The sequence below is a fragment of the Perna viridis genome, chromosome 10, assembly GCF_037379345.1.
Source record: "Perna viridis isolate PV_CMFRI_1.1 ecotype Kerala chromosome 10, ASM3737934v1, whole genome shotgun sequence".
NCBI lineage: Eukaryota > Metazoa > Mollusca > Bivalvia > Mytilida > Mytilidae > Perna > Perna viridis.
Genome location: NC_142454.1, coordinates 16,148,631 through 16,175,620, shown reverse-complemented (window position 1 = coordinate 16,175,620; position 26,990 = coordinate 16,148,631). Strand labels below are relative to the sequence as shown.

Sequence of the window (26,990 nt, the reverse complement as noted above, 5' to 3'; positions counted from 1 at the left end):
ATGTTATAGTCCGTCTGCTTTCAGTTAGTCATGTAATTGGCCTATTTTATCACACATTACCCTTATCTACTAGAATATGTGTACCTGATGCCAGTATTGAAAAATAAAAAAAACAACAAAGTCGTTTGAAATATGAACATATTTTGTTTTTGGTTGTAAGTAAAAATTCACTTACAATTCTGGAATATGATCCACACTAATGTCTTATTTGCTTCGGAGGTGCTACACATAAACCATAGTGGGTAGTAAGTGTAAATTAGTAGTAATTACTGACGTCATAATCAAAATAATGTTTTAGTCATTTTTAATGACTAGTTTAAAACTTTTGTGAAACTTACCATTGTATCACAGATGACCATTTGCATATAATCATCATCATATTTTAATTCCTCTTTTACAGAGACATTAGACAAACAAAATACACTTCATGACAAAATTAAACAGTTATGGAAAATAGAGTAAAAATAAGTAAACATGAAAATGATTGAAGTTTCACTTGTTAGTTAAATCAGCTCAACAATGGTTTCTGAAACATTACTGATAAAATTTGCACACAGGTTAGAGAATTCTTTTAAGGATTGTTCAATTTCTGAACAATTTTTAAGTATACCAATAGTACGTCCCATCATAATATGGCGAAGTTCATCAAGGGTATTGTTGAACAATCCATAAAGAACGAGGAAGGTCTTAATTTCGAAATTGTCAAGTATTGTCGTCCAGAAGTGATCCCGTAATTCTAAACTGCTTTCACAGAAACGCGCAAAGTGTTCTATTGTGTCCAGAGTTGCATTGTTCACAATTTTTTGAGTCTGTTTGTCCATTGGCCGATGTTTATGTAAAGCGTTTAAGATATGCACCACAGTTTGAAGTAAATTGGTTAAAAAAACGGAGGAGTACCCAGGCTACAAGACATTATCACGGACGTACGGACGTAAGGACTGATACATTATCGGGTCAAAAACATCAAAGCCCCGCAACTTTTCGTTGGATATAATAAACAATTTACTTCAATGGTAACGGTAAGATGAAACGCTTCAAAACCTTTTCCCGCGTTTTTGCATTCTACAAAACAGCATTTTAAGCAATATAGGGTCGAATGAACCACGTTCTTAAAAAAATAGTACAAAATGCTCTTGTAATGAAAACAAGTTTTTTTATGTTTAAAAGGCAAGAAAAATATTGCGGTTTTTTTTTTTTTATTTACTTTAGAAAGAAAATGAATTAAAGTTAGATTTAACTTGATTATATAACAATTTTGATATAGTTTTAAAATATATTTTTTAAACGACATTTTTTCGTTAAATAATTATTTATTTATTTGATTGTGAATTTGTTTTTCAGTTTAAATAATTTGTGACCATGTCGCATTTTTACAACCAGGCAATTCTAAAAGTACGATAAAAGATCTTTCCAAAGATATATAATTTAGCCGTGTTTTATGTATGTGCATCAAAAACCTTGAAATCTCTTGTTCGGTACTCGCTTAAAAGAAAGTATGCATTATACCAGCAGTAAGAAATGTAAAAAAAATCAGCTTACATATATGTATATTTTTCTTATTTTGATTCAATGCATGCTAACACGTTTGTGTTAGAATTTAAAGATATCCATTGAATAATACCCGATAAACAATGATGAGGTAATGTAAAATAGATTCAATACCTCGTTTTGGAACTAGAGTTGTGAATTTGCATCTAATGTTTTTAATCATTTTAATACGCTTGCTGACCTAGAATGGCAGTGGGACGTGTTCAATAATTGATTGCTATGCTAACATTCGGCAATCACTGGAAAACCCTTTACAAAAACCTTAAACATGGATATAATGCTCTGTTTACGATGAAAATAAAAATTTGTACATCTTTAATTTTTTTTCTAATTAAGTTGAAGAGCTGTCAGTATGGAGAACAGTTACTGATCATAATTCTCGATTAATAATTACCAAAGTGAAAAGAAATATCATTGTAATTTGTTTTACTATATTTAAGAAATAAAACACGGAAACTCCATTTAATCATTGTTTAACACCAGCCGATCACATTTCCGCATTATTGTATCCCGAGCGACAGCGACGGGTATAATATCGACATAAATGGTCAGCCTGCCATATTAGTCCATATTTGGCTGTACAATTGACGGTATGTCAGCTAAAATGGTCGCTAGTGAACCTTTGCTTTGTATTTTTTATAATGACGGAAAGAAGGGCGAATTAAGTAGAACGATGTTAAATATGAAAATAATTGTTTGCCTTATAAGGTCACAGTGTTCACAATGAACAGGTAGAAAGTTTCATTCATTGACGGTTTTTATTGTTTGCTTTCATACTTGATGTCGCACGTGCACGTGGCAAGTGTTACCGTGTACGTGTGTAGGTGATTTTTTACGAAGTATAATAATACTTTTCTAAAACATAACGTTTAATATTTAAATTAAATATAAATTTGATGTTCACACATACACACAAGCCACGACCAATAAGTCGCGCGCTGTTCATATAGCAATCAAACATCAACCACAGTTGTGGTCTCAAAGCCTTTTATGGACGTCATATTAGAACTGTGTGATATTTATCTTTTAAACTCCTTTTTTGTTCCTTTTTTTAAGTATTTATTCAAAATTAGACCGGTACCTTTTAGAAGTAGATGTTCAGATATTTGAATCGTAAACTGTTCTCAAGAAATATTCCAGTCAGTCTTGTCAATAAAATATATTTAAACATAAATTAGTTTTTTTTTAATTTTGCCAAGTTTACGCGCGTTATTCACATTGTATTCACAGCTGTTGATTTTACAAATAAAAGCGTTTAATAAACTTTTTCGAAAAATGGTTTGATGCGTATAAACCCGAAAATATGTAAAATAATAATTGTTATATTTAATATTTTGCTGCAAACTTTAATCTGTCATAGTCATCTGCAGAAAATATTGTTAAATAGGGAAATACATATGACTGAAATGATATTAATACAAAATATGCGTTGTCCCTTCAGTAAAAATTGTGAACCTGGTAAAATACCTGCTTCCATATAATGCATGTAAAAAAAAGTACTAAAACCTCCTTTGATAAAAATTATATTACCTAAATTTGTATTTTACAGTAACATATTTTTTTTAATTCAATACCCTGAACACAGTGAGACGTTTTACCATACATACTTAGACGGCTTATATCGCCTACTCTTTCAGTTGTATTGTTTATTTCATCATGTCGCATCGTTACTTCAAACACTCCTCCTCCGGGAGAAGTTTCCAACATTAACTGGTAATCTACATGAGTTTTCACTTTTTCTCCAAAATGTATTTCAGACTTGTCTTTCTTATGGGATGTTTGTATATATTTCAAAACAACATCGGACGGTAAAAATTTGGTAGCGGATAGTACTTGTTTTAAGTCAAGCTTTGAACATTGTTTATATGATAAAAGCATATTATTCAAGCTCTTAACAAATGATTGTGCAACCATTTTAACAATTGCATTTGTTAAATTCAATTTTGCTTCTTCTAAACATGTACACCAGTGTGGAAGAATTGCCGCCTGTTCGCATGTGCGTTCTGACGAAATTGGTAATAACAAACTAAAACTTCGACCATAAGGATCCACGGGAGTTTTTGGAAATATTAATAGATGTTTTAATGTCTGATAAATGTCAAAAGGGGTAATCAAACGTCGTCTGTTTATCATTAAATTTGTATACAATGTTTCATACTTTTTCTTAAACCACACAGGGACAACAAAAAATAAAAATGGCAATCTTTCTTCAATTTTACCAACAAATGTTTGTCGAAAGCCTCCAAATCTAATGCCATGGTCACTGAAAAATACAAGCATTGTGTTGTTTAAGTTTGAACCTTCGTGGATGCTTTTAAGAAATTCCAGATACAGATCATCAGCTTTATATGCATCCTGTAGAACGTCATGAGTAAGTCTTGTAATAAATGTAAATGAAAAATATGGCCTGTTTTTAAACTTTTTTACAAATTGTTTTGTATAGTCTAACGAAATTTTCGTTTCTGGTCTGCCATGCACACAATGATGATTTGAATTCCAAACGTCACCCATTTCTTCAAGAGCAAGTGTAAAATGACGATCAAAATAATCAGCGGTTGGTGTGCTAAATCCAGCTTTTTCATAGTCAAATATTTGTCCATGAGGAGAATCCTCACTGTATAATGTTCTATATCCATTTACTGAAAAATTCTGCCATATAAAGTTAAATTTATCAAAAGTAATGTTTGTCATTGAAGCGTTCCAAGGAAGCTCATGAACAAATTTTCCTGTAGTCATTGGTACAAGATTCAAAAATGTATTATCAGCCACCTTATTGTAGCCGAGGTATTCAAGTGCACCCATTTTCTTTTGCAGGTATTCTCTAGTCTTTGGCATGAACCGTATCATATTGTTGCGTGATATTGAGTCAATTCCAACCATCAATATGCTTATAAACTCGGACGAATGTGAGAAAGTTTTGAAAGCTTTATTGCTTCGCTTTTCTACAGATAGTTTTTCATGTATAAAAGAAAAAGCGTTTCGATATACAGTGACATTGATATCGTTGTAGCATGTAACAAGTATAAAGTCGTCCTTTATAGTAACTGTATCTGTAAACGACTCACTTTGATTTTTTAAAATGAAGTAGTCATGGTCTGTTTTAATATCAGGTGGTCTCCATATAACTTCATATTTACAATATTGTAACCCTAGACTGCGCGCATGTGCGTTATGATTAATTTTAAGTTGATTGCCTTCGGAATACACAATATCCTTGTCATATGAACATGTCAGCTTTATTCCAGGTTCAATGAATCTTTGAATGCTGTCATCAAATGGATTTATTTTAGGTATTTTACAACCAAGTGTATCAACCAAGAGATGACTTCTTTCTTGTTGCCTTTCATTTCCAGCAGGGCTTAGGTTCGAAAACTCAAATATGTTAATCATAATGATTAAGATGCCAAATGTTATAATGATCAAAAACAGGAAACGTGCTTTTTTACTAATCATAACCTGAAATAAAGTTTTGTTATATTGAAAGACTAATCAAGGGAACCAAGGTTCTAATGGAAATCAAAAGAAAGCAATCCAGGAACGTGATTAATTCCGTCGCGTTAATGTTTTGATTATTTGCGATAACCATTTGACTATCATATTTATAATGCAGAGTTTGTAAATAAAAATGGTTATTTTCAAATTAATTATAATAAAATAGAATAGATTAAAGCTAACAAGATTCATTCAAAAGTTGACAAGTAAAACACATACACTTTTTACTATCTTTGCAAGGGTATCGATTTAAAAGTGTCATGAAAATGTAATACGTGTATATTCGTTTTCATTATCTAATCCTTTGAAATGGTTATCTATTTAAGTACAACTCTACCTAAAAACCATATAGAGGCTAATAATGGATGATTCATGCATTTCTTTACAAATATTTTTAATTGTAAATCCTTCAGTAGACCTAATAGAAACTGTATTCAAAAATGAAAGTGTAAATGAAAGTTGCCCACTGGAGATATTAACACTTAGATTTTGTTTATGCTCTACTACAGAAAAAGTATAGGAAAACTTCCCGGCAGAATTCTGACACAATAACAAGTCAAAAAATATTTCCGGATTAGTAGCAGATTCAAGGACATGGATATAGAAAGAGCTGTTTTTACAAACAAATGTATTTATACAGTTTCATTGATTGTTTTAAGATATGATGCAACACCTCATGCCTGGTTTTTTAGATTGAACCATACTAAAAACGTTTTGGCCTTTTCTGACAAATGTGATCTTATTTGCGCTAAGTACAAGAATCTAGTGTTTAGATAATTGATTTTGAAATATGTTGATAAAACTTACGTCTCAAAATATCTCTTTGCTTTCAATACTTTTCCTGGCACAATATGGTATTACATTTCTGCTTGTATTGAACATTTTTGTAACGTTGGTGATACATATCGTCTGAAAAGAACAAAATAAGTATATATACAACGATTGCCTTTATGTGATTTGAACAAACAAAAACCAGAAAGCCAGAAAGTCCAAAGTAACAATTGACAGAAGACTTTTATGTAACACCATAAAACAAAGAAAAGTGAATATATCTTAAATTACTGTCATGTGGATAATCTATATTTATCAGGCAAACTACGGAATTTCCAGTGATAGATACAAATTCCTCTCATAAAACCTTAAAATATCAGAACTCGTGTGCTTGACAACAAAAGATTACCTTGTTATTATGTTAAATTATTTATGATGACAGTAAAATGAAGCAGTTAACTGGTGTATTAACTGTAAATATATATATTTACATCGCACACCTCTGTAGTAGCTTCGTTCAATGTACTACGTCCGACCAACCTATGATGGTCCATCGTTTGGTATACATTTACTATGAAAACATTAATATATTGTGCATCGACTATTATTTACTGATTATTTGACTTAATTTGGATATTTCACTTAAATATTCTTATATTATATTTACCTATTTCGTTTTGAAAGTACCCGCTCATATTCCATATTGCAACTGAATGAAACAGTTATTTATTACAAAACTTGTTCATTCTTGCCTTTGTCACAGGTTTTTACATGTGTTGCGTTGTCAAAAATTAAACATATTTATTAAGATCAGAACATTACATAACCGATAAGACAGCGTGATCTAATCTGATTGTTATTGAAAAAAGTTATCTAGAACATCATGTTAACATTTCAATATATTTGTGAATGATAATCTATGATAATATATTTACGGGTCTATCAGTTTCGCCATGTATCATTTTAGTACCATTTGAACCGTAAGAATACTAGCTACTTTTGTTTACACAGCAATTTTACTATCAAAACAATACATAATGGTCCATCTTTGAAAGTTTTCATTGTCCCAAGTAAAAAAATCACCTTTTCTACGTGTAATTTGTAAATGTCGGACAATCAGGAATACACTCCTGGAAAGGCGGAGGGACAAGTTTAATTTATCCCTAATATTATCTGCGGGAGTATTGAATAAATATTATATAATGGTTAAGACTGGTAAGATCATCACAATACACAATTACCTAGTTAATTTGTATCAATCTAGATTTGTTAAATGGTTATCTTGTTAAAATTGCCTTACTAATGATGTCTGTTGAGAAATACCTTGTAACGTCAAATACATTTAAATAAATATAAAGACCAGAAGTTTTTTTATGATACATATTCTTACTGTTCCTACTGTTTCTTGTCAGATAATTGTGATACAATGACTTGGACTTTTGGTTGATGTTACAGTATACGTACGTATCTCTAGTAAACGTTTATTTTAATTGATGTATTATAGAGTAATGTGAAATGTGAATTCAACCACTTGGTCAATGGGGAATTATGTAGGGTCCAAGTGAAAAAGGGAAATGGTATTAATCATGCACTCATTCTTGATAAACACATTTTATTTGTACTTTGGACAATTAGGAATGGGAAATGTTGGAGGCATTCGAGACGACCCTCAGACCACCAAAACGCTAAGAAAATCATCAAAGAAGTGTAAAAATTAACAATAATAGTTCAATTAGAAACATTATTGTTTTGGTTCTTTTAGTTTAGTGTTTTTTTTTTTTGTTTTTTTTGTTTTGTGTTTGTTTTCTGTTTTTTTGTTTTTTCTTGTTTTTGTTTTTGTTTGTTTTTGTTTGTTTGTTTGTTTGCTTGCTTGTTTTTTTTTTTTTGGTTTTTTTTGGAGGACCACGTTATGCATATGATTAATTAATGAACAAGTGTTACTAGTCCATTAACCGGTAGTGGAATGATACCACTGGATAATAAAAAACAAAGCAATAAGTACTGTGTGCAAGCGCACAAAGACAGCACCCCCTGGCTTCAAATGAAGTTAAATGCTGAATATGTGCACAATCATAACGTAGATTATCTCCCTTTGGAGTACTTTGACAGTAAATATATTATTGCGTAAACAATATCAATATAATGTCCAACCTTACCATTAAAAATTACCAATAATTCATTGGCAGTTAAAAGAGAGTTGTGCTGACAAGTCGTTGATTTTTTTCAAAGCGATTACATTTTACTTCCTCCCTTTAAATTTCTGTATTGTTATTATATTCTTCAAAGCACCTCTCCAGATAATGCCAAACCTACCAGTACAAATTCGTCAAAATCATTTTAAAGAGGTTAGAACAAGCAAACCTCTTCAGTTGGAGAATTTCCCTTTGATGTCAATAATCTTATTTCTTCATGCACATCTACATATGATGCTGACTTTTCTATGAAATTTCAACAACATTCCTGAAGCGGTTAAGGCGAATTGACTGACGCATTGACATACGGACGGACAGACAGGCAAACAAAAAAACTGACAATATGATTCCTGTTTATCTCCCAAACCCTGGGAGATAAAAAAATGAACACATAATTCAGATTAAAGATAATACAAAAGAAACGAAAAGACCAAGAAAATAATATTAAGATGGAGCAGATGATACAGAACTATTATCTATATCTATTTTTCAATACAGGCAGGACGTGTATAATCGTTCTTATTTTGGCTCTTTCCTGACCTTAAATCAGGTAGCATACCTATGTGTCCTTGTTGTTGCCTTCATAGATCATAGTTGAAATGATGACATTAGAGTAACAGATGTCTATAATCTTAAAAAGTAAACTTCAGCTGTATGTATCAATAAAATTCCCTCATAAATACACCAACACGACTGGAATTACAAAAAGATTTGATGGATAGATAAAAGTAAATAAAATGTATGTTTATTTAGTCTTTAATGTAGCGTGCATTACTCCCTAAATATTTTATTACTCTAAAATTTCTTCATACATCGTTTCGTTTTCAACACGGCCATTCTAAAGCAGATTTTAAAAACTTTCCCTTTAAGAAAAATGATATAATTATATTACCAAATCCATAATGACATCAATTCCTTTCTATGTTAGATGTATATATTCGTCAATAAGTGCCATGTCTCACATGCTTGTCTTATAGGTCACTTATCGTATTGTGCTTAATCATTACATTGATTTATTACATATGTCGTGTAAAGGAGACATAGATACTATATCAAACACCCTAATATTATCCCCCAAAAAAACACAACATTGTACCTTTAATCTTCCATAACTACATTGTGTAAACAATTCAGTTCAAACTGTTTAGATTCTTGTTCATGAAAAAAATATGTATACTGAAAAAGGGTAATCTATAATGGTGGTAAAAATTCAAAATTTTCCCCTTATCATAAACTCATTAGAAATGGATTACAAATGTAACCTGTTAACTGCCGTAAAATTTACATCGTGGTGTCAATACTTTAATAAGTTTCAACCGCATAGAATATCGGCGACAAGGTAATCGGTATAGCATTAAAACACAAGAATTTGAGGAAAGTTGATAAAATTCATTTCATGTAAAAGAAAATTGTTTTTAGAGTATTTAAAATCATTTGTAAACATAAGAGACAGGTGACTTAATGATGAAATGTAGTAAAAACATGTTAAGTTAAAACTAGAATTGTCTTATTTTTTTTTATAATGAATAAATTTAAGTTAAAAAATTTATGATAACCAAATGTCTATCTAATGTACACAGTACCGATAAAATACTGAGAAGGTACCTAAAATGATAGACATAAAATGGTTTTGGGAGCCCTAAATACCCCTCACCCACCCCAGGTGGTGGAATGGGGTACCCCTGGCGTGTTACATGCTGGGGTTGTCAGGCTATAATACGGAAAACCTGACCGCAAACCATAGTGGTGCACCGTGTTGGGAAAGATGCCACGTTCCTCGCACGTTAAAGAATCCTGCTGTGGTATTCGATAGGAGTAGGAACCTTTGCGCTCCGCCACAGGAGGCTAAATTGCCCGACCTTACCCATCCCCCCTTTTTTCAGTGGCAATCAAAATTTGTCTACCCTATTATCATTGTGACCCATCCTTTCTTTTTTTCATTTCATGTTCATTTTATCATCCATTTCATGTTCATTGTCTGAATATAGCTGAAATATTGCTGCTCGGACGTTAAACCCCAACAAACAAACAAACAAACAAACACTTTTAAATGTAGACTTAAAGCTCTTGTCATATATACTAGCACAGAGACGTAAGCAAATTCTTCCAAAATTTATTAATGGAGATCAAACATGATATCTTAAAAATAGATTTATTGGCTTCAACCTGCGACAAATTCAGGATATTATAGATTATTGCGAATCATACAAAGTTGAAGGAGCTATGGTATTCATAGACTTCACCAAAGCATTTGACTCCATCGAATGGAATTTTATGTTTACTGCACTAAAATATTATGGGTTTAACGAATCATTTACAAAATGAGTCAAAGTACTTTATACAGATATTCAGACTTGTGTAATCAATAATGGCTGGATATCCGAGATTTTCAAAAATACGAGAGGCATAAGGCAAGGGTGTCCTTTATCCGCTTTACTATTTGTTTTATCTGTGGAAATCATGGCACAACGTCTAAGAAACAATAATAATATTAAGGGTATAAATATAAAAATTGATGGTAAAGATAATAAAATTAGAATTTTACAACTAGCAGATGATACAACTTTATTTTGCAGTTCGAAAAAAAATGAGGTTATCTCCGCGATGAATGAAATTGAAATATTTGGGACTTTTTCAGGGTTGAAATAAAATAGAAACAAAAGAGAGGGCATATGGGTTGGAAAATTGAAATCTTGTAAAGATAAGATCGCAGGTATTAAATGGACCGAAGAACCGGTAAGAGTATTAGGTATATATTTTGGACATAATAAATCCAAATGTGAAAAACTAAATTGGGAGACAAAACTCGAAAAAGTAGAAAAATTAACACAGTCTTGGAAAAAGAGAAAACTTACAATATTAGGTAAAATATTAATTGTAAAAACGCTAGTCCTACCAATCTTTACATTCGTTGGTACATGTTGTGTAGTCCCAGAAAAATATAGCAAAGAACTTGAAAAAAAATGCTTTAATTTCATATGGGTTGGAAAACCAGACAAAGTTAAATGAAATCTTATTATTGGAAACTATGAACAAGGGGGACTAAAAATGATCGACGTCAAAAGTTACTTTGATGCTTAAAGCTAGTTGGGTGACCAGATTCAAAAATGACTCAGACGCCAACTGGAAACTGATGCTTAGAAAATATTTCAATGCATTAGGTAAAAACAGTTGATAATTGAAACAAACAGCGAAGGAAACAAAATTAACAATCAGTTAAGTCATAAACCGGAATTTTACAAAGACATCTTAAAATGTTGGAACTTTATCGGCGGGGGACAATGTAAAAAACCCACAACTTTTAGAGAAATTCGAATGCAAATAATTTGGAACAATAAATTTATTCAATATAACGCGAAAACTTTAATATTCAATAATTGGATTGAAAGTGGCCTTATTTACATAAATGACATTATCGACGAGAATGGTAATATTTCACAATATAAAATTATAGATAAATTAAAAACCAAAAGAAATTGAGCGATACCCAAGGAATGGTTAATATTGCTTCGTTCTGATGAGTCAAAGAAAAATATTGTAAATGTTTGTGAAGATAAGACATTGTTAAGTAATAATTTTATTGAGGTTTCTGTATTGTCAAACAAAAAGCTATATAATATATTAATAGCAAAAAAGTTTGAAACATCCATTGGAATTATGAAATGGATGAAATTGCTAAACGTGTCATCATAAGACAAAAATAACTTTGAATTTATATTTTACTTTTTGAAAGAGCATAAGTTAAAATCTTTTAGGTGGAAGTTACTGTAATATATTATTCCAACAAAGAAACTGCTCAGACAATGGAGAATGGTCGAAAATGTCAAATATAACTTTTGTGGACAAGAAGAAGACTACTTGCATTATTTCATATCTTGTGCATATTTATGCTGCTTTTGGGAAAAGATATCTAAAATATTCAAACTTGTAAAATTAGATATGCAAATTAGCCTTGCACATTTAGTTTTTGGACATAAAATTTCCGATAAAAGCTATTTTCCTTTTAACTATTTAACTACTTTGGTTGGATACTCTATTTATAAAGCATATTATATATTTGAACAAAAACACAAAAGAAGTTAATGTGTTTAACATCTTAAAAAAGAGTTTAAGTCTAGCAAAATAATCATAGTTAAAATATTAGAGAGAATTGATAACTTATTAATCTATGATACCATATTACTTTAACATGTCATCTACATATCATTTTGTAAAACTACAGTCTTTGTAAAACTAACATTAAGAGATATGTTTTAGGCTTATAAGTTTCCCTATAACTTAGTACTAATTTCTATAGGGCTCATAGAGAGAATGCTGTACCTCTATGATGATTGTTAACAGCAAAATGCAATAAAGTGTTATGTTGTCAAAAAAAAAAAGAATCATCATAAAGTGGATGAGGACTGTGGGGGTTCACGGTGGACCCTCTCTCATCCCATGGACTATTTTATAGTTAATTCAAAACTTGTCTTGAAACCGTCAAAACTGATTGTACGCTATTGCACTTTGAAATCTAAGTTAGCTATAAATAGCCTTTTATCCGAATTCATTTTAAAATGAATATACTTTCGCCTTGGTTGAAAATGTAATACTCTGAATGTAACGTAATGACCCATTTTTATTAAAACTTCCTTATTGATAAATGTAGTTTTATCAACTCAACGTGTATAGCTGAGGCACTGAGTACGATTTTTGATTTACATCCAATGTCAATGAATTATTTTCTTATACTAACGCATTTTCTTGATCTCTTATGAGACCATAAATGTTTACTTGTGATAACATTTCTTACACTGACCAACTTAATGTTCGAAATGTACCCCGAACGATATGTTTAAATCACTAAATCATGACTTATGCCTTGCACATTTAGTCATGACTTACATTAAAATTAATCTTCATTCTCCTAAGACAAGAAATACTTTCTTTTCAATACTAGTTTTTTCTATACTTTTTAATCCTACAAAAAACTAGATCTTCCAACCTAACGTAGGGAGAAAAAATTAGTATAGTTAGCAAATCTATAGTGGAAATGTATGTAAAATGAAATCATACTCTCAGTGTGCATTATAAATAGCTTCGGATGAATTGGCTACAACAAAGATATATTTGTATTTCATTTATTAGAAAATCGATCTTATGGGGCCTGTTTATCAAAAATATATATCAAGTTTCATATCATAGCGTTTTATCACTGAATTGTTACAACTAAAGATGAATGGTTGAAGTCCTCTTGATAGTGTGATCAGCACTTCCTATTTGACTATCGACAAGTAGGTTCCTAACCAGTATACTTATCGCCCCTTTACCAGCGTTGTCAAAAATGAATAGTTGAGTTGAAAATATAAGTGATATAAAGTTTGACATCTCTATCAATAGTTTTAAAAATTGTTACACCATAATAGAAAAAATAGTACTTCCAAACGTATGTCGTACAATCGGAAAACAATATAATTCAATCATAAATTTCTCCACTGAATGCAAACATTGGTGGGAATATTGTAAAATTCCATCAATACCATTTTGAGTTTACTTGCATGAGTTAGCTCATTCGCTTTTGTTACTTTGCATATATGATTTTAATTTCTTTATGTTCTTTAATGTTTGTGTCTGTTTTCCATATCTGATCTTTGTCCCTTGATTACATTCTTTTGATTATCGCTATAACCTTGTTATCCTTGATTACTCTTTGAACATTGGTATGTTATTATACGACCGTCAAAAGTTCTGCCTCAAATAGTACATTTTACACTGTTTTGAATTGTTCACATTATGAGAGTAAAATTATATTTAAAGGCTTTCCAGTAAAAGATCAGTTGTAACAGATAACTGCAAAAATAAAATCTGAAATACCCCTCTTTCAGTTTTAGACTTTCTAGTGCAGACAGATGAAAGTGAAGAAAATTTAATCGTCTGTTACTTTGCACTTATGTCGACATTATCATTTTCTTGCAACAAGGACATGTATTGCCACACTGAGATAATCATTTTTAAAAGGCAACCTCGGCAATATGATTTTTGGCATCGCAAATCGCTAGATCCTAGACTACTACATTTGTACCAATCTGTATAAAATTCAGATACTGCCTAAATTATATAATGCCTATTATGTTTGAAACTGCAAAAAAAATGATACAAGCCAATATCTCCACTCGAAAGAATCCACAGAATTTATTACGGTTACAGTAAATGCTATTGTTTACTATTCTTTTCTCTCGAGATTTCATCAGTCAGGAAGAGGTTATCAAGTCACGAATAAAGGAAGACATATTAAAGTCCTTTAAATACTGCTATTGTTAAGAGTAGTGAAATACTACTTTGTTAAGATTGAAATAAATCAATAAACCGTACACGATTCAAAAGTGTCTAAATACGGAAAACATACCTCAATGAAAAGACTATTATTCTAGCAAATGCAGTATTTTCTCGTTCTATTTCTTTACATTAAACCGACATCCCGTGAACCATTAAATATATACTCAAAAAAATAAAAAAGTCAAGACAAACCAAATGCTATTGCAGGCTCAGCCGATCATGCATTCCTTACATCAGTATTTTGTTACTTTACTTAACAGCTTGGAAAAGGTGCCCAAAATAAAGTTTTTTATTTGTACCATACTGCTTGTGCTTTTGTTTTTTTGTGTGTTTTGTGTTGTTTTGTTTTGATTTGTTGTTGCTGTGTGTGTGTGTGTGTGTGTGTGTGTGTGTGTGTGTGTGTGTGTGTGTGTGTGTGTGTGTGTGTGTGTGACATCTTGTTTCCCTTATATTCAGTTCCCATATTTTTTTCATTTTCATTCGGCTCGCCACATTGTGTAGGTAGATCGTTTTTTTTCATGTGTTTACGCTAATGCCATGTTTTTTTTTCTATTTTGAAGTATTTGAATCATCCCGATTTTGCATTTGTGCCGATATATGGTCTCGGCAAAGGCACTCTCATCAGGTAGCTTCATGTACATCTATATTATTTCGGCGTAGCTTCGACAAAGTTCGGCTAACCTTGACCTATTACTTTTGAATTTGAGAGTAACCCAAGGCATATATTTCAAAGAAAAATATAAGGCAGAGAGAAAAGTTACATTCAACAAAGAATTTGAAACATGAAGTAACCAAAATAAGACGTACAAAGGACCTAATTAAAAGTAACTGAGCATCCGGAACTAAACTATAAAAATGCTAGGAGCAAAGATCGGGTGCACCAGTAAGGTACTGTCTTTGCTTCTCTAGAAACATCCGTCGGGCTGATTTTAAAATGTCACGCCCAGGGTAGAAGAGGGCAGATGTAGAAAAAAAGAACTTGTATAAAACCTGGATTTGCTTTTTTTTTTGTTTTTGTTTTTTTGTTTTTTTGTTTTTGTTTTTGTTTTTGTTTTATTTTGGTTTTTTGGTTTTTGTTTTTTTTTTTTGGGGGGGGGTTTTCTTTTTTTTTTTTTTTTTTTTTTTTTTTTTTTTTTTTGTTTTTTTTTTTTTTTTTTTTTTTTTTTGGTTTTTTTTTTTTTGTTTGTTTTTTTTTTTGGTATCCTTATTTGGTATATATTATCATAAAATATAACGAAAATGAAAATGATGAATACGTCAAAACACCACAGATCCACCGGATTGAAAAATGTCAGCTCAAGGTCATCCCTGTGTCATATATGAACACTCCAGGCAGGCTGCAGTTGTCTTCAAAACAACATTTTACACGGGTACATCGAAATAGTTGTCCCTATATACACCAGAAAAATAAAAGTAAACTGAAAGTGAAAACTATACAATGCATACCGTGGCCGGAATTTCCTGACTTGGGTCAGGCACAAAAATGCGGCGGGGTTATAGTTCTTAAGCGTGATAACAACTCTTCCCTTTTTAAGTATGGCCACTGTAGAAAAAAATACTACACAATTAAACATACCTAAATTTAGTTCCAAAAGGTCGGAGTCCTTTTATAAAACAGAATTACTGAAACTGACTAAACGTTACACAAATGAACCAACAACGAAGTACTAGCAGTTAACTGATAAATTAGCTCTAAACCACTTTAAACTTATAAAACGTTATGTCCTCATCGCATGTATATTGATACCAATTTTTCCAATGCGGGGCTGAGAACCACGGAACATCAAGGAGACAACCCGTGTGATGTCGAAACCTGCTTTCAAATATAGTGTATTAGTTTTTATGTAAAGAGCACATGAGCGAATCAATGTTGAAACCAAAACAATGCTATCTTAAAGAGTTTGACAACAATATCATAACTATATCCCTTGCGAATTAGCCTATCTAAAGATTAAGTCAAAATATTGGGTGAGTATTGAGCTCTCCTTGCTTTTTTTTTAAATATTAATATAAAATATAGGTTGGGAGATACTCGTATTAATCGTTTACAAGTACATTTGTATTTGAAAATGAGTTCCTTGTATAAGTTAAAAAAATTGTGAATATTTTAACTTAGTACATATTTTAAGAATATTTATGTCTTGAAATTTATCTGACGTTTCATACAAAATAACGGCGGTTTTGAAATCAAAGTGTGAGAGTGAGTTCTAATATCAAAAAGAAATAATCAAACGATATTGATTCTTTAATATTACCATTGACACTTATTCTGTCATTCAAGGTATAATAAATAGAAGTACGAATATTACTATTTCAACATGATCTTGGTCTTGTATGTTTCCTCGGTTTCAAACTTTTATAGACTGTTATGTAATCTGTACATGTTTGATCAGCTGTCAATGATATTGATCAATATATCTTTCAAGATTTCTTGAAAACATTCGTGCAATCACACAACTGGGATTTCAAATTGATTTTCTTTTACGTGGATAAACGATGTATAAACAGAAAAAGAAAGGACAAAATTAGCTTCAAAACGAAACCAATCCAATGCAAAAAAAATATATGTTTGATATCTAAAATAAAAATTTAGTTTCAGAAGTAAAAGCTTTTTGATTTGATGAAAAAAATATACATCATTTCATAGACCAAATTTTGTAATGTGACTGTGTCGTCATCAACCTTTTTAATTATCTACTCGTAGATTTCTATAGCAAAATTTAATTAGAAGTGACTGAGAAATTTTTGCGGTCTATTTGAAATTAGTTCAATGCTCGTGATCCACACTTAAAAATAACCTACTACGCACGTTATGACAGTCCTTTCTATAATAATTCCTTACAAGTTAGTACTTATTTAAATGTAATTGTAACCCAAATCTTTGAGTGTTAGCTTACATTCGATGACACCATATGTCTTATTCATGTGCTGGTTATACATTGGCCTTGCTTTCTTTCAAATTAAATCTTGAAGTAAAATTGTATAGGAGTAAGATCTGACACAAAAGTTGTTTACTTCCATTAAAGTCTATTTAATCTTAGATACACTTTTATATGATCTATGAACCATCTGGAAGGCCAAGCTATTATGGTCTACAAAGGTAATGTTTAACATGAAATTAATGACAACGTAATCTTTTCGTATGATAACGGTTGTCAAATTCATCCACCTAGGAAAAAAACGAATTTCAATATATGTCTCTTTACATTTGATTAATGCCTTGCATTCTTTGTTATTATACCCAGTTGTATATGACTTTGTGAAGTCAAATAAGTTAGAAATTTATTACTTTACCTTAAAAAATAGCAAGACGCTACATTTAAATATTTTCCATACAAACCCAAAGGAAAAGTCTCCAACCTAATTTATGCTTAACTATATATTTCTTGTAAGTGTTTTCTCTTCCACCTTTTCAAACAAATCTGTAGTTTTCTTATTTATGAACATGAGGAATGAAATGATTACTTAAATAAATTTGAAGTGAAAAAATTAAGCTAAAACGAAGATCATTTACTTCTTTAGAATTATACATTTGTTGATTTGTCATGAGGTTAACAGTAAATTTATTACCCCTATGTACCTACTATTACCCAAGACAACGCCGGGGGTAATAGTTGATTTCGAGTGATACTGAATTTACCAGTCCCTTAATAAAGAAACAGTTGACAAATATGATATCTTACTGAACCATAATAATGTCATCATGCTACCACGATGGTTGATAGTCGCCTGATTATGCTGTATCGATTTGCAACATTGTTTAGGGAAAAAACATATTAGCCAATTAGAATCAGGGAAGAAAACTGCAAAATTTACTTAAGAAAATTATAACTCTAGAACAATATTTGACTCTAACTCTTAAACTTTACATTGTACTAGGTTTGAAAAGACGCTTGTCATGAAAACGACGTTACAAAACGGAGTTCGAGTCTAGGTACACATGTCTACCATTGACGTCATCTAAGTGCGTTTTATCTTTACGCAGTAATGTCTGCTAAAAGGAATCTTTTTTTAACAAAAATACTATAGGGTAAATTCTTACTTTATTGAATCCAGATTACAATTCAACGCATGAATTAAAGTAACTATAATACAATTGAGATTTTTTTTTAATTCGATGCAAAGCATGTATTATGAATAATTAAATGATATCATTTTCACGTTTTAGTTAACGGCTAATGAACAGATACAAAATAACCTTTTCAATGGTCAAAACGTTCCAAATCCATTTAAAACATCTACGTATACACTTTCGGACAATATTTGTTCAATTAATAAATTTGCCAAATCGACGTTCTTAAAGCTTAAAAATGTCAATAAGTTTCTGAAAACAGACATGCGCCATGAGTTACATATTGATGACAATAACACCACACATATAATATTTGGTTAGTCGGGTATAAAAATCTTTAAGTGTAATTTGAATCAAATGACGAAATCTAATTACTTATAAACCAAACTTTGTTTATGATTTCGATTCATCGATAAAAACTATTAGTCCCTACTGTAATGCAAAAATATGAAATAATGTCCGTATTTGAACTGATTCAAAACATCTGTCTAACAAATCACCAGTTTATTAAGGTGAACAGGGTTATCAATGAAACTTGAGTACGGTAAAACGGAAGGTCAATTTGGTAGAATAATAAAATAAAAATTTACAGGCAAATTCAATGAAAAGCATTTTAAACATGAATACATGACTAAAATGCATATTTATTTCATTCTCGTATTTGAAATATTTCGACGAAATAAAAAATGCAGAAAAGTAAAAAATGTCCCACTTGTTTTGCCGCTTGCATCGACTATTCTATTTTATTTACGTGTTATGTATTTATAGCTTTTCGAAGATGAAAAGTTCCAACAATCAGGTCTAGACTGACGAGTTACGATTAGTATACCAGGTTAAGTTAACTCCATTGTGCATTTGACACATATTGTAGTGCAAAGAAAGAGTAAATAATAAAAGTTGAAACACTTGATGTGCATCATCTCATCAAAAGAATCGGTTGCTATTGTTGACAAAACTGAATTTGGATAAAAATCACTCTTCTCGTAAACACATCTAGAATATTTGAGCTACAAAATATCAAAGTAAAATTCAACAAAATCCTAACAAATTATTACTAAGAAGTGGTTAAATTAAACACCCTGCATTAAGATTACCTTTAACTGTAAGGTTTTTGCTTTAGTCCTAAATGAGTTTTATCGCAAGGAAGTGGTTTATCTAAACCGTAGTCTCAAATTTATTTACCGCAGATAAAGTTTCTATAGCAGGCCATCTGTAACTGTATGCAGTGTGTGAATAATACATGGGTGTTCTTGAAGTAGAAATACGATAACATTTAACTTTTTAAAAGTACATTTGATTCCAAATGCTCTTATTAGAGTTCAAGTCTTTTTTTCCCTACAATTTGACTTCAGAAAATGGATTTTCATCCTTTATGATATTTGATGGAAGTAGCAGTTTTTTCGACGATTCACAATACGAAGGATCTGTTATTTTGAAGAAAAAAAATATTATGAACGTGGATATTTCACCAATGTTATTTTAGCGATTTACATGGACAAATACAGACCCTAAACAAAAACATTAATAATCGTAAACGTTATTTGTTTCTGATATTTATATTATATCCGATATCTTTTATCTCCGCTGTCAAAGCGGGGATATACAGTTGAAGAGATGTCATCTGTACTTCATTCCTTTCGTTACACTGAAGTGGGGTGTCAATTTCTTAACCGTAACTCCTCATACACCACTAAATGGAATTTATTTAACACACACAGAAGCTATATTACTTATTGCCATTGTGCACCTTCTATTTCAGATTTTGATCTAAATCAATTTGGAGGTAAAAAAGTGCATTTTATCGTAAAGGGGAGGGGAAAGAGTATCAATTTAATAAGCATAGCTCGCAGCTTTTCTAGCTTTATCCTGCAATCATCGTCTTCATACACAAACAAAAGGTGTTGAAAATAGCCGTGGATATACAATATAATCCATGACTTACCAAACAAGTCTGGATAAAAACTTAAATGTTGAACTTCATGGCTCTTGAAATAAATGTCTCTGGTGTTTTGTTCCAAACTATTAGCAATAATTGTTGTATTGTTTATTCAAAACCCATACCACTTTTTGTAATTTCATATAACCATATAAAGAAACTTAATAACAAAAATAAAGATATGTAGCCTTTTTGGGGGTTTATCACATATTACAGAAATTGATCGTTCTTACAAAGACTACTACATAAATGGTCCGATTATGAGTTATAATGGACTGGTTAACCTTGTAATGGATTACATACAAATTGATTGTACTGGATATTGATCTGTAAACAAGGCCATTGTTTAGTACTCGATTGGTTGATAAAAAGTATATGTCTCTGTAAGGATTATGCAAATGAAAATCCTTGTTCGTGACAAGAATTTGTATAGTAAAGAAATGACTGCATGGGGCTTTGCGTAAAACACATATGCTGGAGGATATATAAATATAAAGGTCTATATGCAGAATATAAAAAAATAATGGTAGTGAATTAGGGGCAATATGGCATTTTGCAAAAACTGTATTAGTGTGTTAATTCTTCTTTTGGGGAGGTTTTTTCATTTTGAATTGTCATTATTATTTTAATTTTTTTTTGGTTTTGTTTCTGTTTCTGTTGTTTTGTTTTGTTTTGTTTTGTTTTTGTTGTTGTTTCTTGTTTTGTTTTGTTTTGTTGTGGGTTTTTTTGTGTGGGGGGGATGGGGGTGGGGTTGTGTTTATTCAAGTGTTCAGGTATTATAATAAAGAATAGAATAGTTTGTTTTCCAGTGTATTACTAAGTGTTGTCATGTTATCGTACATTTTCAGGTATCCTTAGAGAACTTTGTGCATATGAAATTAAATTTTAAAATAAATAATAATCTCTTTAATTGTTAAATTGTTCTAAAGAAAATTAATACATAGACGTGTGCGAAAACATTGAAGTAGACAATTGAATTTGATAAGATTCTACTTCAATCGTATTATTTTATATTTGTTTGTGACTGCAAGATAATACATGTACATTATAACCATATTTAGATAACGTTCAATTTTTTATATATTTGTCAAATATATTTTGATATATTCAAAAACAAGTGACACAGCTGAACACAGAAAGAAGATAACATATATCTTTCGACAAATGTTTTATCTACATATAAATGTGTAAAATTGGTACATTTCCAATAACCTTGGTTTTCTAAATGCGGTGTAATACAAAACATTGTTGAGGCCAAAGCTGCCCCTTGGAAGGTTTTTCTGATAAATTGGACAACCTTGGCCTGGACATCTTTTGTATTACACTGGGGGTGCACTAAAAGTCCATTCATATCAATTTAATCCATTTGAAGAGATGTTATAAATAATTAGACATCTATTAAAGAAGATCCGACCGCAGCAACAGAAGATATTAAAGCTCATCCACTTTCGCATAACGATAGGATAACGATAGGTGGTACACCAATCCGAATCTCTTGCTTTGCTGAACCAGATATCTTTTTTTATTAATGATTTGGTTGAGGAAGGTGGAAATTTCTGTCCTGGCAAGGGTTTAAAGTAAAATATGTTATAACCATTATTTTTAGACTCATTAGCTTGATATACTATTCCACAGTTTTTTTAACGTGGAGGAAATCTTTATTGGATAATCAAGTTAACAGACTTGACAATAAAGTCAGCAAACATATATTTTTGAGAGGATCGAGTTATCAATATATTGATCTGGTTTTGCAAGGGAGTATTGGATTCCAAGCAGCTTAATTGATCCCGTGTGTTTCCACGTTCACGCAGCTTTTGATTGAAGGTCCTTCCACATCCTATTTTAGCCCCAATCTATATACATGTTGTAGCCTTGGTTTTATCAAAGTGTGCTCTCAAACATGTAGAAAATAGCTCAATCAAATCTAGTGTCCTGTTTACCGACTGTAAGTCATCATCAGGAATCACAGATGAGTCATCAGCATACTGACTTATTAAGAATTCTGAATCTTTTATACTGATCCCCTTTATATATTTGGATCAAATTTGATAGCAGCGCTGAGTAGTTCCAAAATAAAAAAGATAAGGAGATAACGCATGCCCCTTGTCTTATTCCTAGTTCAATTCTAAAGCGTTGGGGAATGTGTCCATTGTCTAGGATACAAATTCTTGATTTTTTACTAATAATAAATAGGCCAAAACCCAGAAACTCTTGAGACTTATTAATAAAATTCTATTGAAAAGAATTAAATACTTTTTCATAATATATCTACATATACTGTAATTCATGTTTTACACTTTGAGAATGGATAATGATCTATTTTCATAGAGAGCTTCAATAGACTGTTTTTACTGTACAGCATATTGCCCTTTGACAAGAAAAATGTGTTTCATGGTACGAAGGCAGACTTATTTTTTTTCCAATTTCCGTATGTTTTCAAATGTATTATCATTAATTGTATGTCCAGTTCAAAAATCATACATATTTGTTACTTTGTTTTTGTATGTTTGGACTTCTAATAAAACGTTAAAGATTTTACCACGAATCAGGATTTCTCAAACAAAAATTGCGACACCGAGGTTCATGACAAGGATAAATTTAGTAATGAATATGACAATACATACACTATGAACTCTGAACTTTGCATGGAAGTATGTGCATACATGTACATGCATGTGATCACAATATCTATGTCTTATTTAACTGTGCGCCAAGATGATGCCTGTAATGCAAGGCGGATCCACACTTTGAAAAGGAGGGGTGCCAGCCGGTGGTCCTCGGAAAAAGGGGGTGTATGCTAGGATGTTATTTACCATTTTTTGTCAATTTTACGTATGAAAATGACACATTTTTTCAATAAAAAAGGACTGTCTATATGATAGCAAAGGTTGATTTTTTTAAATAAATTTGATCCATTTACAAAAAACGTTGTAAGTACTCTTTTTCACCGTCAAATAATAGATGATTTTGAACAATACCGGAGTTTCCCTCCTTTGTTTAAATCCGGAATGACATTATTTATATAAAAACTGATCAACGGGCGCTTACGGAAAAAACAGAGAAAGGGCGTTAAATTTCTTTCAATGAACCTTGTCTAGAAATAAATACCACAAGCAACGATGTTTCTTAAATGCAAATAATATACTAGATCAATTAGAAAGCACTAATTCTAAATATTATTGCTCCTCAATTATAAAATCACGAAAGGTACTGATGAAATTTCTACAATTAGTCAATTGGAAAAGGAAAACGGTGAAGTCGTTTCTGATGAATATCAGAACGCGTGCATTCTCAATGATTATATTTGTTTTATATCCCAAGCCATTCTACCGTTCAATGGCTAATAGAAATTTATCATAAAATAATGGTGACTCTCGAAAAAAGAAATATATTTTCCTTCTTTTCTTTGATGTATCTAAAGCTTTTGACCGAGTTTGGCACACAGATGTACTGATAAAATTCTGAAGAACTAGTTTGAAAGCTGCCTATCAAACAGAGCGCAATGTTTTAAAGGCCAAATCTCGTCAAAAGCAAACAAATGCTGGAGTACTAAAAGGCTCTGTTATGGAACCTCTTCTTTTTCTTCTTTATATTAATGGTATAGTTGATGATTTCATCAGCTTTACGAGACTTTTAGCGGATGACACATTTTGTAGTTTTATTTTTTAACTTTAGAAAAGGGATAGGACACAAGTTTTACCAACTAATGAAGTCTTCTCCCAACAATAATATACAATACATAAATTAGAACATTGAAGGCAGCATAAAGTTATTATGAATATTGAAAAACACAATTTTGAATAAGATTTTAGAGGACAATGAAGAGAAAAAAAAAGAAAAGAAAAACAACATGACACATTGCTATCATACTCCACACAAGGTATTAGGTTTGATTCGAACGGGACATTTTCAACCCATTTAGACAATATTATGCAATTTGGGAGCAAAAAAATATCCGTTCTTAGAATACTTAAATATGCTCTATGTAGAAAATATTTGGCTAAAATCTATCTACTTTTCATTCGTTCAGTCATGGAATACGCTTAAGAAGTCTGAGACGGGTGTGGTCTTGATCTTCTTTTTGTCGTTCGCCATTACACTTGAATGCCAGTTTCCTGGCCGCCTTCTGTAGGTCTTCCACAGGTCCATACAGTTTCTCTATAATGGGGGTTGGTTTATCCTATATCTTCTCTCTCTGTGCCTGGTGTAACTTGCACGTCTGCAGAAAGTGTTCTGTATTCTGCTCTGCCTCTCCGCAGGGACACGTAGGTGATGGTATGACCTTCAAAACTCCGTACAGATGTCTGTTGTGTCCTGTCCTGAGCCTGAAGATTGTAGGTTGCTCATATCTGTTTAGTTGATGGTAGCTATCTTGCTTCTGAGGGGTATTTTGCAGAGACTTGATGATGGTTTTCATCTCTGTGTAGCAGACAGGATTTTCATCTTGCTGTTGTTGAGCGCCTTCCTTTGCTAGCTTATCTGCTTTTTCACTTCCATTGATTCCACAAGGTGAAGGTATCCACTGTATGGCAGTTTTAAGGCTCTTGATGGAATTAATAGCTCTTTCAAGTTGTGGTAGTTTGTTGTTGGTCAGTGCATGTATTACAGAGAGGGCATCTGTTAGGAATACTACTTGCATATTTTCTGCGGTTTCCTTGATGTAATTTGCCGCATGGATGAGTGCTTCTTCTTCAGCCTTGTAGTTGGAGCAATGTAATCCTGTGGTATTGCCATTTGACTGTTGTACTCCATATGTGTATTCTATGTAGATACCGGCCCCTCCTTTTGTTGTCGCATTTGTGGCTGAACCGTCTGTGTAAACTGTTGCCCACAATTCTGATGGATACTCTTCTTCCAGCATGCTCATTGTTTTTCTGACGATGTTTGATTGTTCATCTTTGGCACTGAGTAACGGATCTGTTGTCTGAACGGTTGCATGGTCCTCCTTCTCTGCACATTCGTTTTAAAATCTATGGGTTTGACATGCTTAGGTAGATGTTCTTGGTGTTTTCTTTGCAATGCTCTTGGTTCTAGAGTGAAGCTGAATCTTTTGAGTCTGTCTGAGGATAGTTGTTTCAGTCTCTCATTCATTGGGTTGTTTTGTAAGCATTGATATTGGGTGGCCTGTATCATAGCTTTACATTCTCTTCTCTTACATAATGGTTGTATGTTTGTAATTTCCTCCATACTAGCAATAGGTGTTGATTTCATGGCTCCTGTGATGATGCGGAGTGACTGATTGTGGACTTTATCTAGAGTCTAATGGTGAGACTTAGCTGCTGTCATCCAAGCATTAGAGCCATATTCTAGATGTGGGCGTACATTTCCTTCATAGACAGATTTCATAACTTTCCCATTAGCACCCCAGTTTGTACCAGCAAGTTTTCTCATGATGTTTAGTTTTCGTCTGGCTTTGGCTTTTGCTGTCATTATATGCTGTTTCCATGGAAGTCTTTTATCGAAGGTTACACCAAGGTATGTTTCTTCCATCTTCCATTATGATATGGATGTCATCCATGGTCAGTTTGGCAGATTGGGTTTTAGGTGAGAGTGTAAAGAGGGTTGCTCTTGTTTTCTCTCTATTGATGGTAACACACTACTCATTGGCCCACTTGACTACCATATCTAATGCTGTTTGTATCCTGTACCTTGCAGTAGTTGCATACTCTTCAGAGCACCAGAGGACAAGGTCGTCTGCGTAGAGTGCTGATTGTACACCATTTGGTAGCACTGGAACTTTGTCATTCATATAGAGTATGAAGAGAGTGGGTGGCAATACTCCACCCTGTGGTACATCCTGTTTTAGAAGTATTTTTCGGCCATGCTTCCCATCTACGAGTGCTCTTGCCCTTCTATTGTACAGATTTGAGTTGGTCTATTTGTACATTCTTCCACTCACTCCAAATCTAAGAAGTTTCACAAGAAGGCCGTCTTTCCAAAACTTTGTTAAATGCTCTCTGAAGATCTACAAAGACTGCAAGCGTTACTTTCTTTGATTGAAATGCATCCTCGATTACTTGATTTCTTCCTCTCTCTCGTTTTCCCGATATGTTACATAATTTTGCTCAGTCGATGTGTACGCACGGGCGTTTTGACGTGAATACAGGAACGCCACTGAAAACAAGCAAGAACTGCACTATACAGATTGAAATGAGGTGACCCGGTCTAATTCTGTAAAATTTAAAAGTAAAATTTGAAACTTGGTAGAAATATTGATCGTGGGTAGCAGAACATTCGTACATAAATAGATGCGATACTTATTTGACTAATCCACTTGCCCTTGAAAAGTTGGTTTGCTACATTTTTATTCATTTTTATACATAAAAAATGATATAGCAATCTAGAATAGACATTGTATACGCCTTAATTCTGTACTTAAGATTCGTTCGTCACGTCTTTTATGTTAATAGATATGTTGATAACAGTTGCTATAATTTATCTCAAGATTAGTGTACGAAAAACAAGATTCAATGTTCAATAAAATTCATCAGTATATTAGGCAGTGGTATGTATTTTAATCCGAATGGTGTCATGCCATATGTGGCTTAGGTCAATGCAAGATATAAAACGTTGAGGATATCATGTATGCTCAATGCACAGTCATAATTGAAAGATTAAGATTCAAGTAGAAGGTAAATGATTTTGACCTACAATATAAAAAGCA

At 32.0% G+C, this 26,990-nt stretch overlaps 2 protein-coding genes across 3 annotated transcripts; both read right to left on the bottom strand.

Moving 5' to 3' along the window:
- Positions 1–3,055: 3,055 nt before the first annotated feature.
- On the bottom strand, positions 3,056–19,624 carry LOC148604730 (uncharacterized). 2 transcript variants are annotated; one of them, XM_088549174.1, is made up of 3 exons: positions 19,485–19,624; positions 5,848–5,949; positions 3,056–5,004 (listed from the first exon to the last, which is right to left on the bottom strand). In XM_088549174.1, the coding sequence occupies exon 3, from the start codon at positions 4,999–5,001 to the stop codon at positions 3,079–3,081; it is 1,923 nt and encodes a 640-aa protein (XP_088405300.1). In that variant the 5' UTR covers positions 5,002–5,004; positions 5,848–5,949; positions 19,485–19,624; the 3' UTR covers positions 3,056–3,078. The 2 variants fall into 2 exon arrangements, with proteins under 2 accessions (XP_088405300.1, XP_088405299.1); XM_088549173.1 differs by lacking the exon at positions 19,485–19,624 and adding an exon at positions 6,479–6,638.
- Positions 19,625–24,506: 4,882 nt separating this feature from the next.
- On the bottom strand, positions 24,507–25,193 carry LOC148604729 (uncharacterized). The gene has a single exon (XM_088550229.1). The coding sequence runs from the start codon at positions 25,191–25,193 to the stop codon at positions 24,507–24,509; it is 687 nt and encodes a 228-aa protein (XP_088406355.1).
- Positions 25,194–26,990: the final 1,797 nt, after the last annotated feature.